General features: G+C 55.8%; 1 protein-coding gene across 11 annotated transcripts in view; it reads right to left on the minus strand.

Annotated features, from left to right (window-relative positions):
* Pkn (serine/threonine-protein kinase N) overlaps nt 1-13,802 on the minus strand; it is a 418,274-nt gene that overhangs the window by 78,042 nt on the left and 326,430 nt on the right. The window contains exon 1 of one of the 11 annotated variants that reach the window (XM_071661062.1): nt 8,279-12,185. The exons of 8 other annotated variants lie outside the window; for them this stretch is intronic. In XM_071661062.1, coding sequence (XP_071517163.1) covers nt 8,279-11,371 — 3,093 coding nt within the window. In that variant the 5' untranslated portion in view covers nt 11,372-12,185. Of the gene's footprint in view, nt 1-8,278; nt 12,186-13,802 lie in introns of those variants that run through there. 2 more of the 11 variants (XM_071661063.1, XM_071661061.1) reach the window with 2 other exon arrangements.

Raw genomic sequence — 13,802 nt, forward strand, 5'->3', positions numbered from 1 at the left:
GGGGCCCCTCGGCATCCTTACCCTTACCCTTACCCTTAAGCTCAGGATGGCCACCAGGCCCGTAAGGGTCGCCCTTTCCCTCCTCGACTCCACACACACACACACACACACACACACAAACACACACACACACACACACACACACATACACACCGTCACCGTGCAAAGAGACTGGTTTACTGACGGTTCCGTTATAATGAAAACACACACGGTATTCTGATGTAATATTCGCATGTAACGCGGTCCCTTCAGGATAATACAGGGTCGACAAGAGAGTATATCTCTGTGTACGTACTCAGGTGGGTGTGGGCCAGCATGACGAGCCTTTACGTGAGGTGGGGGTGTATCCACACCACCTCGCCACACTGTACACCCACAGTGTACCTGTCAAACAGCACACCCACCGCTGGTACGTGACTGCCAGGGGGTGTTCATCAGACAAGCCCGGAGATGCTGCTGTACAAATTGGACGATCCGGAACTCGTGTGTGTGTGTGTGTGTGTGTGTGTGTGTGTGTGTGTGTGTGTGTGTGTGTGTGTGTGTGTGAGTGTGTGTGTGTGTGTGAAGATTGGTCAGGCCTATGCCTAGTCTGGGCCACGTCAATGACAGCCTCTTCTCCGACGTGCCACTACTGGCACAAATCTGACGTGTGTTTGTCTTGAGTGTCATGGCCCACGCATCTGGGGTGTGTGTGTGTGTGTGTGTGTGTGTGTGTGTGTGTGTGTGTGTGTGTGTGCACAATTGTGTCCCGGACTAGCGTAACTCGTCCCCTCCCTCCTGCCAGGATCGCCCGAGCAAAAACCAGTCTTGAGATCGCCCTCAACGCTAGCAGAGTGTCTACCGAGGCCCCAGCCTCACCCGCCGACCGTGGCGACACCTCCCCATCCGACCTCCTCGACTTGGTGTCACCAACACTATCACAAACACTCATGTCTCTCCCTCCCCGCAATGACAACTCTCCTATCTCCCTACTGATACACCCACACACCCCGGCAACCATCCCTATCTTCGCCCCTTATCTCCCCACTTGACACCTGACCCCAGCCAGACAAATCACTGCAGTGCCACTCCTCACTTATCCCCGACCCCCTGACATGTCCCTCCCGGTGGTGTGGTGTGCCGCATCCCAGCTTCCCCCTTGTGGACCACACGCGTGACACCTCACGTGATCTGGGCTGCCCTCCATTACGCCATAACCCGCTTAACCACACACGTGCGACGGATAATAACAGTCATTACTGCCGGCCAATACCGCCGCCGCCCCCCCAAGTAATGGCCCTCCTGACGCCCTACTCAGGGCGGGTTTTGTCAACTTAGCTTCGACCGTCTCGTACACACCTGAGGTCTTCATTTCGTGCCGCACCCTCGACGCCCTGCGACGGAACCTGAACGCCTCCAAGGGGGAGCTTACGATCGCAGAGGGTAGGTAAGTTTAGGGTTTTAAAGTCGCTACAGCAACGCTGCCGGCTCCCTCCCTCCCTCCTCCGTGCTCGAACACGTGCAGGAGGCTAGGGCTGGGCAGCGGGAGGTAGGAGAGGGTGTGTCTACTTGTGGTGGCGAGGGAGGATGGTATGGCCAAGGTCCTCATCACACACCACACCACCGGCCCGTCAGTCGGAGACCCGACCCTCCCCCACCACCACACCTGCCTCTAGCCTCACCAGGGTTTGTCCTTCACCACAACGCGCGCACAGCTTCCCCCATCTTCTTCTGGGCAAACAAAAAGGGCGTCGATGGTTCCTTCCTACACTCGCAGTCGCTACAAACAAACAACAGGTTGTGGTGTTAAGACACCCTTCCTCCCCACCACCCTCTAACAACGGCTAATCTTAATACCGTCTGGTCATATCACATCCTGGGAACGGTAGCGTTAAAGACATGAGGATTACAGGAACCTCTCCCATCACACTCAGGCGACCAGACCTGGTTCATTACATAAGCTTACAGACCCCCAGCGCGTTCCACGCCTCAACTCACTACCACAATAACAACAACCCGTCCGCACTGCAACAACAACAGCAACCCGTCCGCACTAAAACAACAACCCGTCCGCACCACCACAACAACCCGTCCGCACCACCACCACAACAGCTCGTCCGCACCACCACCACCACAATAACCCGTCCGCGCTACAACAACAACCCGTCCGCACCACAACAACAACCCGTCCGCACTACAACAACAACCCGTTCGCATCAACATCACAACAACCCGTCCAATACACGGTAGGGAAGGCGACTCACGGACAGGTAACCCGACAGAGCAGAGACAAGTTCAGGATCGGCAGGCGAACCTAACCGAGGCGAAGATATACAAAGTCAGAGACGGGGGATGAGAGACTGGGACAGTCCACCTTGTCCAGCGGCCGCACTCAGGGATCATCTGCTCAGCCCCATGAGACATATCATCCCCAGACTGCCCAATGACACGGCCCTTACACCCACGTTCGCACTGTTCTTACTTACGGAGTGATCAGTGCTCCTGGCCAAGTTCTGCTTTAGCTCCCTCCCTCCGTCCCTCTCCTTCGTCAACGGAGCCATTTAACTTCATATCTGCACCTCCTTCCTAACCTGCGTCAATTCGTCTATCGATACAGCAATAATATATCTTCTCATCAGGTATTTCAAACAGGCACAAGTCGTTCACACTATCAAAAGCTCTTTCAACAGTATATAAGTGATTTATCCAAATCCCTCAATGTGGAAAGGCGAATTTATACTCGATATATATGGATAACTATATGACTATATAGAGTACGCTTTATACATCTATAGATCCCTGCCATCTGGTACACTAACACCAAGACGGGAGCGCCATCACCATCACACACAAAAGCCACACGCACGGCACTATCACCATCAGGAGCAATGTAGTCCTCGATTGGCTTCGAGGGCGAGGAGTGACGGAAAGCAGATCCAACACCACTTGAACGAGGCGTTAAGTACCATTAAGCACCGCCGCACTGTGGTGAACTGCAGCAGCAACAGGAACACAACAGGAGACAAAGAAATCCGTTTAGAATAAGGTCATTTACGTCCCCGTTACTGACGGAAGGGAAAGAATAGGGGCGGGGGAAAGCCACCATCTTGCGGAACACCAGGTATGTCCAACACTGAAGGAGGAAATCCTTGAGCCCTCTAACACACCGGCAGGAGCTGTGGCAACGGTAGAAGATGCCATCACCCCGACGAAGAACCAAGGGAGGGGAGGGGAGGCTGGTTTCTCTACGGCATCACACAAACCAACAACCAGGACTGGCTTCGCTGTAAGCAGCAGCTACAACGTGGACGGGAGGAAAGCCATCAATAATTGTCTCCTCCACACAAACGTGTACCCCTCCGGCACAAGCACACTGAGAAAACGTGATGTTGGCGACCCTGGTGGTGTGTGTGGAGACTTCCCCCCCAACACTTTGCCCTCCCACCTTCCCAATAATACCACCTTCGTATCTACCACCACCACAACCACCACCAGCCTCCAACCCATCACCCCCATCACCACCACCACCACTTCCGCCTTCGAGGAACCACACACACACACACACACACACACCATACAGGTCTTGCAGCCACCTCCCGATTTCTATATAGCAAATATCGTTTTCTACTTTTCTTACGCGCGAAGCAGCAGCATCTTTTTTTTTTTTTTTTTTTTCATACCACTGAAGCGTCTGTCTCGTAGAGCTAGTTTTTTTTTTCTTCTGCTTTAGCGGTACTATGACTTCTTGTCTGCCAGGCAGAGGTTCAAGGTTAGCAACTACTGGAGCAGCAACAGTGTTTCGTCTATTTTTGCTCTAAGACAAGTGTTCGTGTGACCATTTATAATATATATATATATATAATCCTTAGTTGTGTCGCCTGTCAAACCTCATCATATCTTTAATTGGGTAGCCTACCCAACCTCAACCAAACGTGCTCAAAACCTCAACACATATCCCCAAGCTGGGTTGCCTGCTCAACCTCAACATATTGCAAGTTAGGTTGCCTGACCCAACTCAACCCACCGCGCTCAACCTCAAAGCATATCCCCAGCTGTGTTGCTTGCCCAACCTCAACATATCCCCCAGTTAGGTTGTAAGCCCCACCTCACCCTCCTTGCTGAACCTCTGGGCTCCCTTCCCAACCTCACCCGCCGTGCTCGGCCACACCATCTTCAACCTCAACGACGGCACAATTCGACCCCTAATAATTAGGACCACTTATACGACCAATTAAGTCACTGACTTGCACTATAATCACCCAATGAGGGCGACAGCTGGAAAATACACTAATACTAATCAACGCAACGATTTACATAATCCTACAGCGGATAACAGGTATAATCCCTGAATGATAAAAACGCTAATCCCAACGAGTCTAGGTATAATCAAAGCGATCAGAGTAGTTGAAGGTATTAGGGCAACTCTATCAGACTTCACTACTACAAGGTTTGCTGGGCTGATGTGGGCACGGGGTTTGTGAAGAGTGGGACCCTTGAGGACGACGGTAGGGCCCCTGTGTTCGATGACAGGCCCCCCTGAGCACGACGGTAGGGCCCCTGTGTTCGATGACAGGGCCACCTGAGCACGACGGTAGGGCCCCTGTGTTCGATGACAGGACCCCCTGAGCACGACGGTAGGGCCCATGTGTTCGATGACAGGGCCCCCTGAGCATGACGGTAAGGCCCCTGTGTTCGATGACAGGACCCCCTGAGCACGACGGTAGGGCCCCTTTGTTCGATAACAGGCCCCCCTGAGAACGACGGTAGGGCCCCTGTGTTCGATGACAGGACCCCCTGGGCACGACGGTAGGGCCCCTGTGTTCGATGACAGGACCCCCTGAACACGACGGTAGGGCCCCTGTGTTCGATGACAGGACCCCCTGAAGCACGACGGAGCAACCTTCGTTGAGCCCGACGGTGCAACCCCCGTTGAGCACGGTAGTGCAACCCCCGTTGAGCCCGACGGTGCAACCCCCTTACACACGACGGTGCAAGGCCTTGAGCACGACGGTGCTACCCCGTTGAGCACGACAGTGCAATCCCCGTTGAGCACAACGGTGCCGTACTTCACAACACCGCCAGAGAAACGACTACCGCTTCACGTCGTCTTATCTTTGCCTCAGGCCCCATCCACAGACATGTGGCCTTCTCGCCCCCATGAGCACGACGGGTGGATGACGAGGGGGGGAGAATGACGGGGCGAACAGATTCCGCATTCTCCCGCTCGACGTCCTCACGCCCCAACGCCTCCCGCCAGATAAGACACTTCAGTTTCCTTTCCCGTGGACGGTCGACACGGCACCGGGGAGGGGATAGGCACGCCTCAGTCGAAGCCAGCTCAGGAAAGAGCGGCGACGACGAGACGGGAGAAGGAGGGAACTCGAACGCCTCTGCTGTGCAAGCAAAGGAGAGGTCGTTATCATAACGGTCAACGGCGACTTCCTCGACCCCGGGTGGAAATCCGCATGAGAATAACCGGGTGACGGAGACGGTGGCTCCTCAGCCAGCCTGCGCTGATGAGGGAGGAGCCAGCAACCCTGGGATTATTAAACCCAAGGCGGCCGAGGCCCTCTGAGAAACCCCCTCCCCCCATTCCTCCAGTGTATGGATCACAGAACCAACAAGCGAGGCATCTGAGTTACGTCTGACACCACAGATCCCACCGCTCAGTGTCGTGGTTGTAACACCAACAAAAGGGGATCTTCCAAGTTACCTTTACAACTCCCCTACAGGCCTCTAATGTAATGGTTAGAACACCAACAAACGAGGAGTTCAAGTCCACTTTAACCCCATAGCTCAAGCGTAGAGAGACAGTGGGTCTGGGGGACGCCTGCGCTCGCCAAGGTAGAGGCGACTCGCAACACGGAGCGACAGAGGGGAAACAGGAATATGAGTGCTGAGGTCCGTTCGTCCACGGGACTGTGTCGATGGTTAGAACTGGAACACAGAGCCACGCTGAGGTGCGTGTCGGAAACCTGGAGACTCTGTCGCTCTAAAATCGATGAAAACGTGGGTGAAGAGAGCATTTAAAGAGGCCGAGATCTGGGTATCCTAGCACAGGGCGGGGGCTGACTGCAGGAGAGGGTGGTTAGAGAAGGAGTCGACACAAGGGGGTCCTTTCAAACTGGCCCTCTTACCATAAATACACAAGATACCGGTGAGAGAGGAGGAGGTTTCTGTTCGACCCGTGCACCCGACACCGACCCTGGCAAGGATGTTACCACAGGAGGGTTGTGTGTGTGTGTGTGTGTGTGTGTGTGTGTGCCTCGGTGCTGGGTGAGGAGGGGAGATGGGGTGCATAACAAACAGGCCAGACCACGGACTACGTACGTGCCTACGTAGCAATCCGTGTCCAGGAATGGCTGGGGCATTGTTCACGTCGCCCGGATGTGATTCAACGGAGGAAAACATGACAAAACATCCGACACAGCTGCGTCTGACCACACTTCCTCCCTCCCCTCCGTCGACGCCGTGCAGCTGGGGCGACCAGGGGCGCTGTGCTGTGCTGCTGCCGACGACGTGACGCGACTGTTTAAACCACCCTCGATTAATTATTCCCCGCGACCCTCCGACAGAGGGCTGCCCTCAGACTCCCAATAACCCCCCCCCCAATCAGCTGTCCAGAACTGGATACCCCCACCGCCAAACCACGGGACACAGCCGAAGGTGAGCGATTCGTGAAGGGCCTCTCTCTCTCTCTCTCTCTCTCTCTCTCTCTCTCTCTCTCTCTCTCTCTCTCTCTCTCTCACCTTGGGCCTTTCAGGGCGGCCACAGCTGATGCCGGGCGTTTCAGGTCTCGGCCCTCGTGCAGCACGGGCGTTTCAGGCACACGACCGAAGCTGAAAGATCCACAGCGAGACCCGCCCGCGGCCGTGCGTTCCATGATGCCCTCAGCGCCAGCACAGCCCTTCTGAACCAAGGCCTGAGGGCCGAGGTCTTCACTACAGGCATCCGCAGCGCCCACGACTCGAGATGTGACCAGGGCAGGTGGCTATGACGCGAGCAGCTATGACAGTGCGGGCGGTCATGACAGCTATGACTAGGCACGTGTCCATGACAGCTATGACAATGCACGTGGCGATGACAGCTATGACAATGCACGTGGCGATGACAGCTATGACAATGCACGTGGCGATGACAGCTATGACAATGCACGTACCAATGATAGCTACGACACCGCACGTGGTCATGACAGCTATGACAATGCACGTGTCCATGACAGCTATGACACCGCACGTGGTCATGACAGTGCTATGACAGCACAGGTGGATATGACAAGTGCTATGACAGCACAGACCACCGTTGAGAGCGGCGTGCCCGCGCAGGTGCAGCCGGGCATGCGAGAACAGTGAGGACATTATACGAGTGGCAACATGAGGGAGGTCAGTCAAGTGGGGGAGAGAGAGAGAGAGAGAGAGAGAGAGAGAGAGAGAGAGTCAGGATGTGGTGAAGAGTACCGTGAGCTGGGTCTCTCTCTCTCTCTCTCTCTCTCTCTCTCTCTCTCTCTCTCTCTCTCTCTCTCTCTCTCACGCTTCCACGCTACACTTTCCAAGTACTTCAAAGGTCACTTGTCCAACTAAAACAAAGCTGAAGATTTGGTGCATATCCATCTTTACACATACATTCCCCACCAACAGAGTCCCCCCCCACCTTTATGTTCTCCCTCTAATACACTAAATTTATGTCTGGGATCAAAACCTTTGTACATATACAGGGAAAAAAACAGTTTTTGAAAATATGGAGAAGTAGCCATTCTGATGATCCATCAATTCTTAAAAACATTAACCTGGAGACGAAATGGGGAGAGACACTGCAAATACAAGATATTAAATCATCTAACTTTTCAATATCCCTGGGAAAAATATACACTACCCACACATTCCCTGCGTACTGTAGGAGGCGAGTAAGAAGGGGCGGAGGGAGCGAGTGGCTGGCAGTCCTCCCCTCTTGTACTATCACTTTTCCAAAGGGTCGGAGGCTCTCACTGATCCGTTCCCACAGCCGTAAGGAGAGGAAAGAAGAATATATATATATATATATATATATATATATATATATATATATATATATATATATATATATATATATATATGGGGGCCAGTCCTCTGTTCTTAACGCAACCTCGCTAATGCGGGAGATGGCGAATAGTATGAAAGAAAAAGAAAGATATATATAAAGGAACTGAAAGGAGATGCTGTCGTGTCCAGCACCAGTAACCTTCACCGATAACATTGTACAATAAGATGTGCCTCGTGTGTGTGTGTGTGTGTGTGTGTGTGTGTGTGTGCGCGCGACTTACCTCTTCTCCTGCGCTATTCTCGGCACTGTTGTCACTGTTGCTGGAGCTCTGGGCCCTCTGCATGAGGTACCTGAGCCTGAGGGAGGGCTTGATGGGGGAGCCGTCGTCCCCTCCTCCGCCGGACTGACCCCCAGCCAGAGGCCGCACCACCCTGAACGTTTCCTTGCGTATCAGGCGCGACCCCGTGCGATGCCGCGGTTGGTCCTCCGCCTGCGTCCCGTCCCGCAGGGCCTGCCGGCGGGCAGCCGCGTTCTTCCTCGGAGGCGGTGCGATGACGCTGTTCTGGTGCATCGGACCCATGGCTATACTGATGGTGGTGGCTTTCACGGGCGTCTGGGGTACGTGGTGGTCACGCCCGTGGCCGGGCAGCGTCTGGCTGTCCCCTCCGCCCACGTGCACGCGGCTCCTGTGCTTCTTGTTCTCCTTGTTGTTTCCAGAGACCTGGGGCGCGGCGCGACCCACGGTGACGGTGGCGTGGGTGGAGGGCGGAGGAAGGGTCGGCGGCGGCATGGTCGTGGCTTCGGACGTGCTGTCTTCAACTTCCCCCTCCTCCTCCCGCCGCCGCTGCTGCTGCTGCTGCCGCTGGAGGCGCCTCGGCCTGAGCATGGACATGCGGGAGGAGGTGAGTTTCTTGATGGGTTTGACGAGTTGGTGGTGGGCGGCGTGGGCGTGGGAGGGGCTGTTGTTGTAGCGGTTGATGAGCACGGCCACAGTCCCCTGTTTCTTGTTGCACTTGATGGACCGCACCCGCCCGCATCGTCCGTTCCTCTCCGCGTCCGACTCGTCGCACGTCGAGTAGCCCCCGCTCGCGTGGCCATTACGAGTCGCCGTCGTCTTTCTGACGCGCCCCTGACTAGTGGTGTTCGCCGGGCGCGCGACGCGCGGCGAGGGCGAGGACGGCACGTGGGCGTGGTGCGAGTCCTGGGAGGGAGGCGTGTAGGGCAGGAGGTGCTGGTGAGGGGCGAACCCGCGGGACGACCTGCACGCCAGACCGTGACACATGTTGTTGTTGTTGTTGTTGTTGTTGTTGTTCCTGGTATTCGTACACTCACTACACTCATTCACACTACGCGAGTGAGGCGTGCTGCCCGAGTACCCGTTGATCACACTGCTGGGGCTGTCTGCGTAAGCGCCCAACGGCAGCCCACAGCCCAGCCCGAGGTTCCTGGCGTTCATATTTACAGTATCGCTATTTACACGGTCGTCCACCGGGTAGTGGCGGGGCGGCGGGGTCTCGTACGAGGACCCGCTCATTCCCGACGAGGTCGAGCCCGTGGACATCTTGCGGGAGTCCTCAGGGTGCCCGCCGCCGCGCCCCATCTCCGGTTCGCTCTCCGCCCCTGAGGTGTGGCGGCTCTCCCGGCCCTTTGGCCTCCGAGCCCCGGCTTTGGCCGGCCGCAGGGGCAACGGCGCCTTCTTGGGGGGTTGCGGCGTCCGCGGGACATTGGAGCCGGGCAGTAGCTTAACATTCAGGGCGGCCAACACGTCAGATCTGAACCTGTTGGCCGCAGCATCACCTTTAGGGGTGGGTGGAGGTAGCGTTTGGTCTCGCCTCTTGGCAAGCCTCGTATGACGGGGATCTTGCGCCCTGGGCAGCGTGTTGTTGGGGGGCGGCTGGGATATGCCCCGGCTCCCTCCTCGGGACCGGTCAGCTCCCGCCAGGGGCGGCAAGTCCCGCAGCTGGGAGCGGTTGGTCCTGTCCCTCCCCCTGGGGAGGCCGAGAGATTCCCTGGGGGCCTTCACGGGGCTGGACTCACCGAGTCTATGACCGTCCTCGAGTCGCCCGCGGCTCTGGTCCCGAGGGCGGCTCATGTTGTGGCTCCTCTGGCGGCTAGCGTCCCGGGTGTTGTTACTCGTCTCTCGTATCCGCGGCTGCTCCGCCTCGCGCAGGTTGCTGTTGTCCCGCGGGCGCAGGGCATGATCACTGGAGCGCCGCTCTTTGCCTGGACACGTGGCCCGCTTCCTGCTCTTGCTGCGGTGTGGGCGTATGGGCGGCGGCATCATGACGTTCTCCTTCTGCTGCGTCATGTCTGCGGTGTCCGGGTGCGGCAGCTGGTGCCACTCGCCGCTGGGGGTGCCAGGTTTGGCCAGGCACACGAGGGTGTCCTTGGCGACACTGTTGTTGTTGAGCAGGTCCTCCCGCAGGCCAGGGAGGTGGCTCGTGTTGACGAAGGTCCTCACGTGACCCCCGCCGAAGACCAGGGCCCCCGAGGGCGTGGCCACCGCCAGCTGCTGCTGCTGCTGCTGGAGATGGCCCGGGTTGTTGAACAGTGAAGAATCCTTCAGGGGAGATCGCTTCCCAGGGCGTGCGGCTGGCGACCTGCCAAAAGTGACGTGGTCCAGTACGGAAGGCACCGTGTCTCCCACCTTCTCCTGGAGGCGTCGCATGAGCTGCAGGAACCTGCGGGAGGGGGTGACTCCGGTCAGCTCCCGCCAGGCATCTCGCAGGTCAAACACTCCCCCCGCGCGTCCACCGCCACTCTGGGCTCGCTCGCCCGACTTTCCGCGAGGCCCTCGACGTCGCCTCTTGCTGCTGCGACTCAAGCCTCGGTCAAAAGTACCACTCCCGAGACCGGGGACTTCGTCCTCCCGCTCCTCGCCCTCTCGCTCCTGAAGTTTGCGAGCGAAGTCGGCTAGATTGTTCTGGTTGAGAAGGTCGAGTTGGCGGAGCTTCTCACTGTTCAGCTCTCCCGACAGGTGGGGCGAGGGCGGCGACGAAGGGCCGCTGCTGCTGCCGGGGGTGAGGCCCTCTGACGGATGCTCCCCACCTCCCGACGACGACGGGGACGTCCATAGACCACTGTCGGAGGACTGGTCGGAGAGCGGCGGAGTCGGGGGCGGCGAGGCGGAGCGGCGCGACGGTCCGTCCCGGACGGTGTATCTGCACACACTGAGGGACCCGTTACCACGCTGCCCGCTGTCCTGGTCGCCGCTGCTGCTGCTGCTGCTGCTCACGTCGCCTCCCCCACCTCCATGTTCCTGTCCACCTGATGCTGCCCCTGCCCTGCCGTGGCCCGGCAGGCACACACTGTAGTGCTTCGGCAGCAGGAACAGCGTCTGGGAGGTGACGAGTGGGCGTGGCTCCGTCGTCATGCTGGGGGGAGGCGGGGGGTGGTGCCCTGATAGGCACAGGTGTGAGGGGCGGGTGCGTGCGGGGGTGGTGGCGATGCTGGCGGAGGCAGCCGACACTCACACCACAAGCAACTCCAAGAGTCTTGCGCCCAACCAGACACATAACATGGCAGCAAGATGCTACACGCCTCCCTCTGGACGTGCCATAGGGCGTGGGGACTACCCTAGGTGAGACAGAGAGGGAGGAGGACGCGTCGCGTCGTTACAGGTACGACCCTGTGACCCTGGCTTCCCCCATACACGGAAGTCCAAGACTACAGGGTGCACCGCACTGTCCCTCAACTCGTCAAGGAACTCCCTCAACAAACTCCAGTCTTGAACCTTCCCATAGAGAGGGTCCAGTACACACACACACACACACACACCAGCAGGCGGTGTGTACGAAAGTGAGGGGGTGACACACTGGCAACGTTCTGGGCTTGACGTGTGTGTGTGTGTGTGTCCCCGGCAGGTCCCGCCACAACAGATCGAGACGTTCCTATTTACAACTGCTTCCCTGGGTCCTCGACCACGTGACCGCCATCATCGTCGTGCCACGTGAACGCACATTATAACGTCCTTATTCACTGTAAACGTCTGGAGCGGCGTTTGACTTATACACCTCCGTAAACCTTTAACTTAAAAGAAATTCCAACTCCTATAACCAATTAAAGTAGGTTATTATCATCATTTCTGTACATAAAAAAAACACAACAGACCTTACATGAGTTTATTTACTATATAAAAAAGAAAGGAATCGTTACCCTAACCTAACCTTGCAAAGACTGAGCCACACTCCTCATCCCCACCATATAAACAAACCCAATAAATTCCCTGAAACGGCCGTCGACGGAAGGATCGCGTGGCGACCCTCAATTTACGAACGTGTTGACATTGAAACGCAAACACTGCAAAACCCCCCCCACACACACACACTCCCCTTCCCCACCTCACCTCCGCCACAACTTGACCTCTCCAGCCGCCACGCAAGTGCCTCCCCCACCCCCTTACCCACCGTCCTCCTCCTCCTCCTCCTCCTCTCATCTTCTTTACACGTTCTTCCTGGTCACCCTTTAACCCTTGAACAAACTAGCGGTACCGGAGCAAACTGAACCTATTGTAATGCTAGCGCCTCAGCGTATGAGGGTGTGTCCCTTTAAATTTTGAGAATAAATAAGATTATAACTAAACTCAAGTTATACTCAATCCGAAATGTATTCTTTTTTTTTTTTTCAAAAACTTTACAGCCAGATACGAGCTTCCAATCAAGGACAGACAGACAGACGACGGAACGAACCTAAGCAGCCTAAAGGAGGATTTCTTTCCACCCTCCATTCTAATACGATGAGGCTCGGGTCCCATGTCATCCAAAGGTTATGGTTCACCAACAGATCTATAAAGCAAGATCTCATCTCTCTAAACATCCCCAACTGTTTTATACTGAGTTGCTCCGCTGTAAATACAGCCAGTGTAGTCTCAAGTCTAGATGGCTCACCTCACGTAAGCCTCTGGATTTTTTCCCACATTACACGTCCGAAGTTTGACCCGTCTTGGACTCCATACCATAAGGGCTGGACTCACTGGCCACCACCCTACATGAGAGTGTGACTCCAGCGTGGCCTGGACTCCGCGCAGTATAAGACTATGGGTCCAACACGGCCTGGACTCCAAGAGCACCAGACTACCACAACACCCACGGTCAAGTTTCCCCACACGCAAGTCTCTAACCAACTCCCGAGTATCTAAACTCCTGCACGTAAAACATATCTGGCCCAACTCCCACAGAAGAGAGCAGGGGAGGCAGAACGTCCCCCCCCTTTACATGCATACTGTAATAGGATGCCCCTTTATCCTCGACTTATGGTCCCATGTTATATGGACTTCGGTAGGTTCCTCGGTGACAGAGACGTATATGAGGCTATCTGACTCCTGTAACTTCCCTCTGCCAGACCCTAAACCTCATTTATGTATCTGATCGCACGTGCAACATTAGGTGCATTGCCTTGTGTGCTGAACTGACTACCATGTACACCTATGCTATCCTAACCTCTGTGTTTTGCTTTGTATACTCCTCTCCTCCTCTTTATAAATGAACCATACCAACGTATGGATGTCTCTGTATGGATCTCTGTACTGATTTTACACGCATCTCAGCCATCTTCTGCCAAACTTACGATGGTTGCGTATATGTATGTACGTGCCCTCAGCACACCCCTATACCATGATTCGTATATCCCTCGACTATCCATACATATCTATATATATATACGTACATGGGTTCTGACCCATTCTATATATAGTGCATTTAGGGCTCTCATATCTTGCCCACAGGATATGGGAAGGTAAACTAGAGACAGAGGCACCAAGAGAAGGAAACAGTCACTGCCTCCAAGAGGACTCCAAATCCGATGAA

The sequence above is a fragment of the Panulirus ornatus genome, chromosome 73 (assembly GCF_036320965.1).
Source record: "Panulirus ornatus isolate Po-2019 chromosome 73, ASM3632096v1, whole genome shotgun sequence".
Taxonomy (NCBI): Eukaryota; Metazoa; Arthropoda; class Malacostraca; order Decapoda; family Palinuridae; genus Panulirus; species Panulirus ornatus.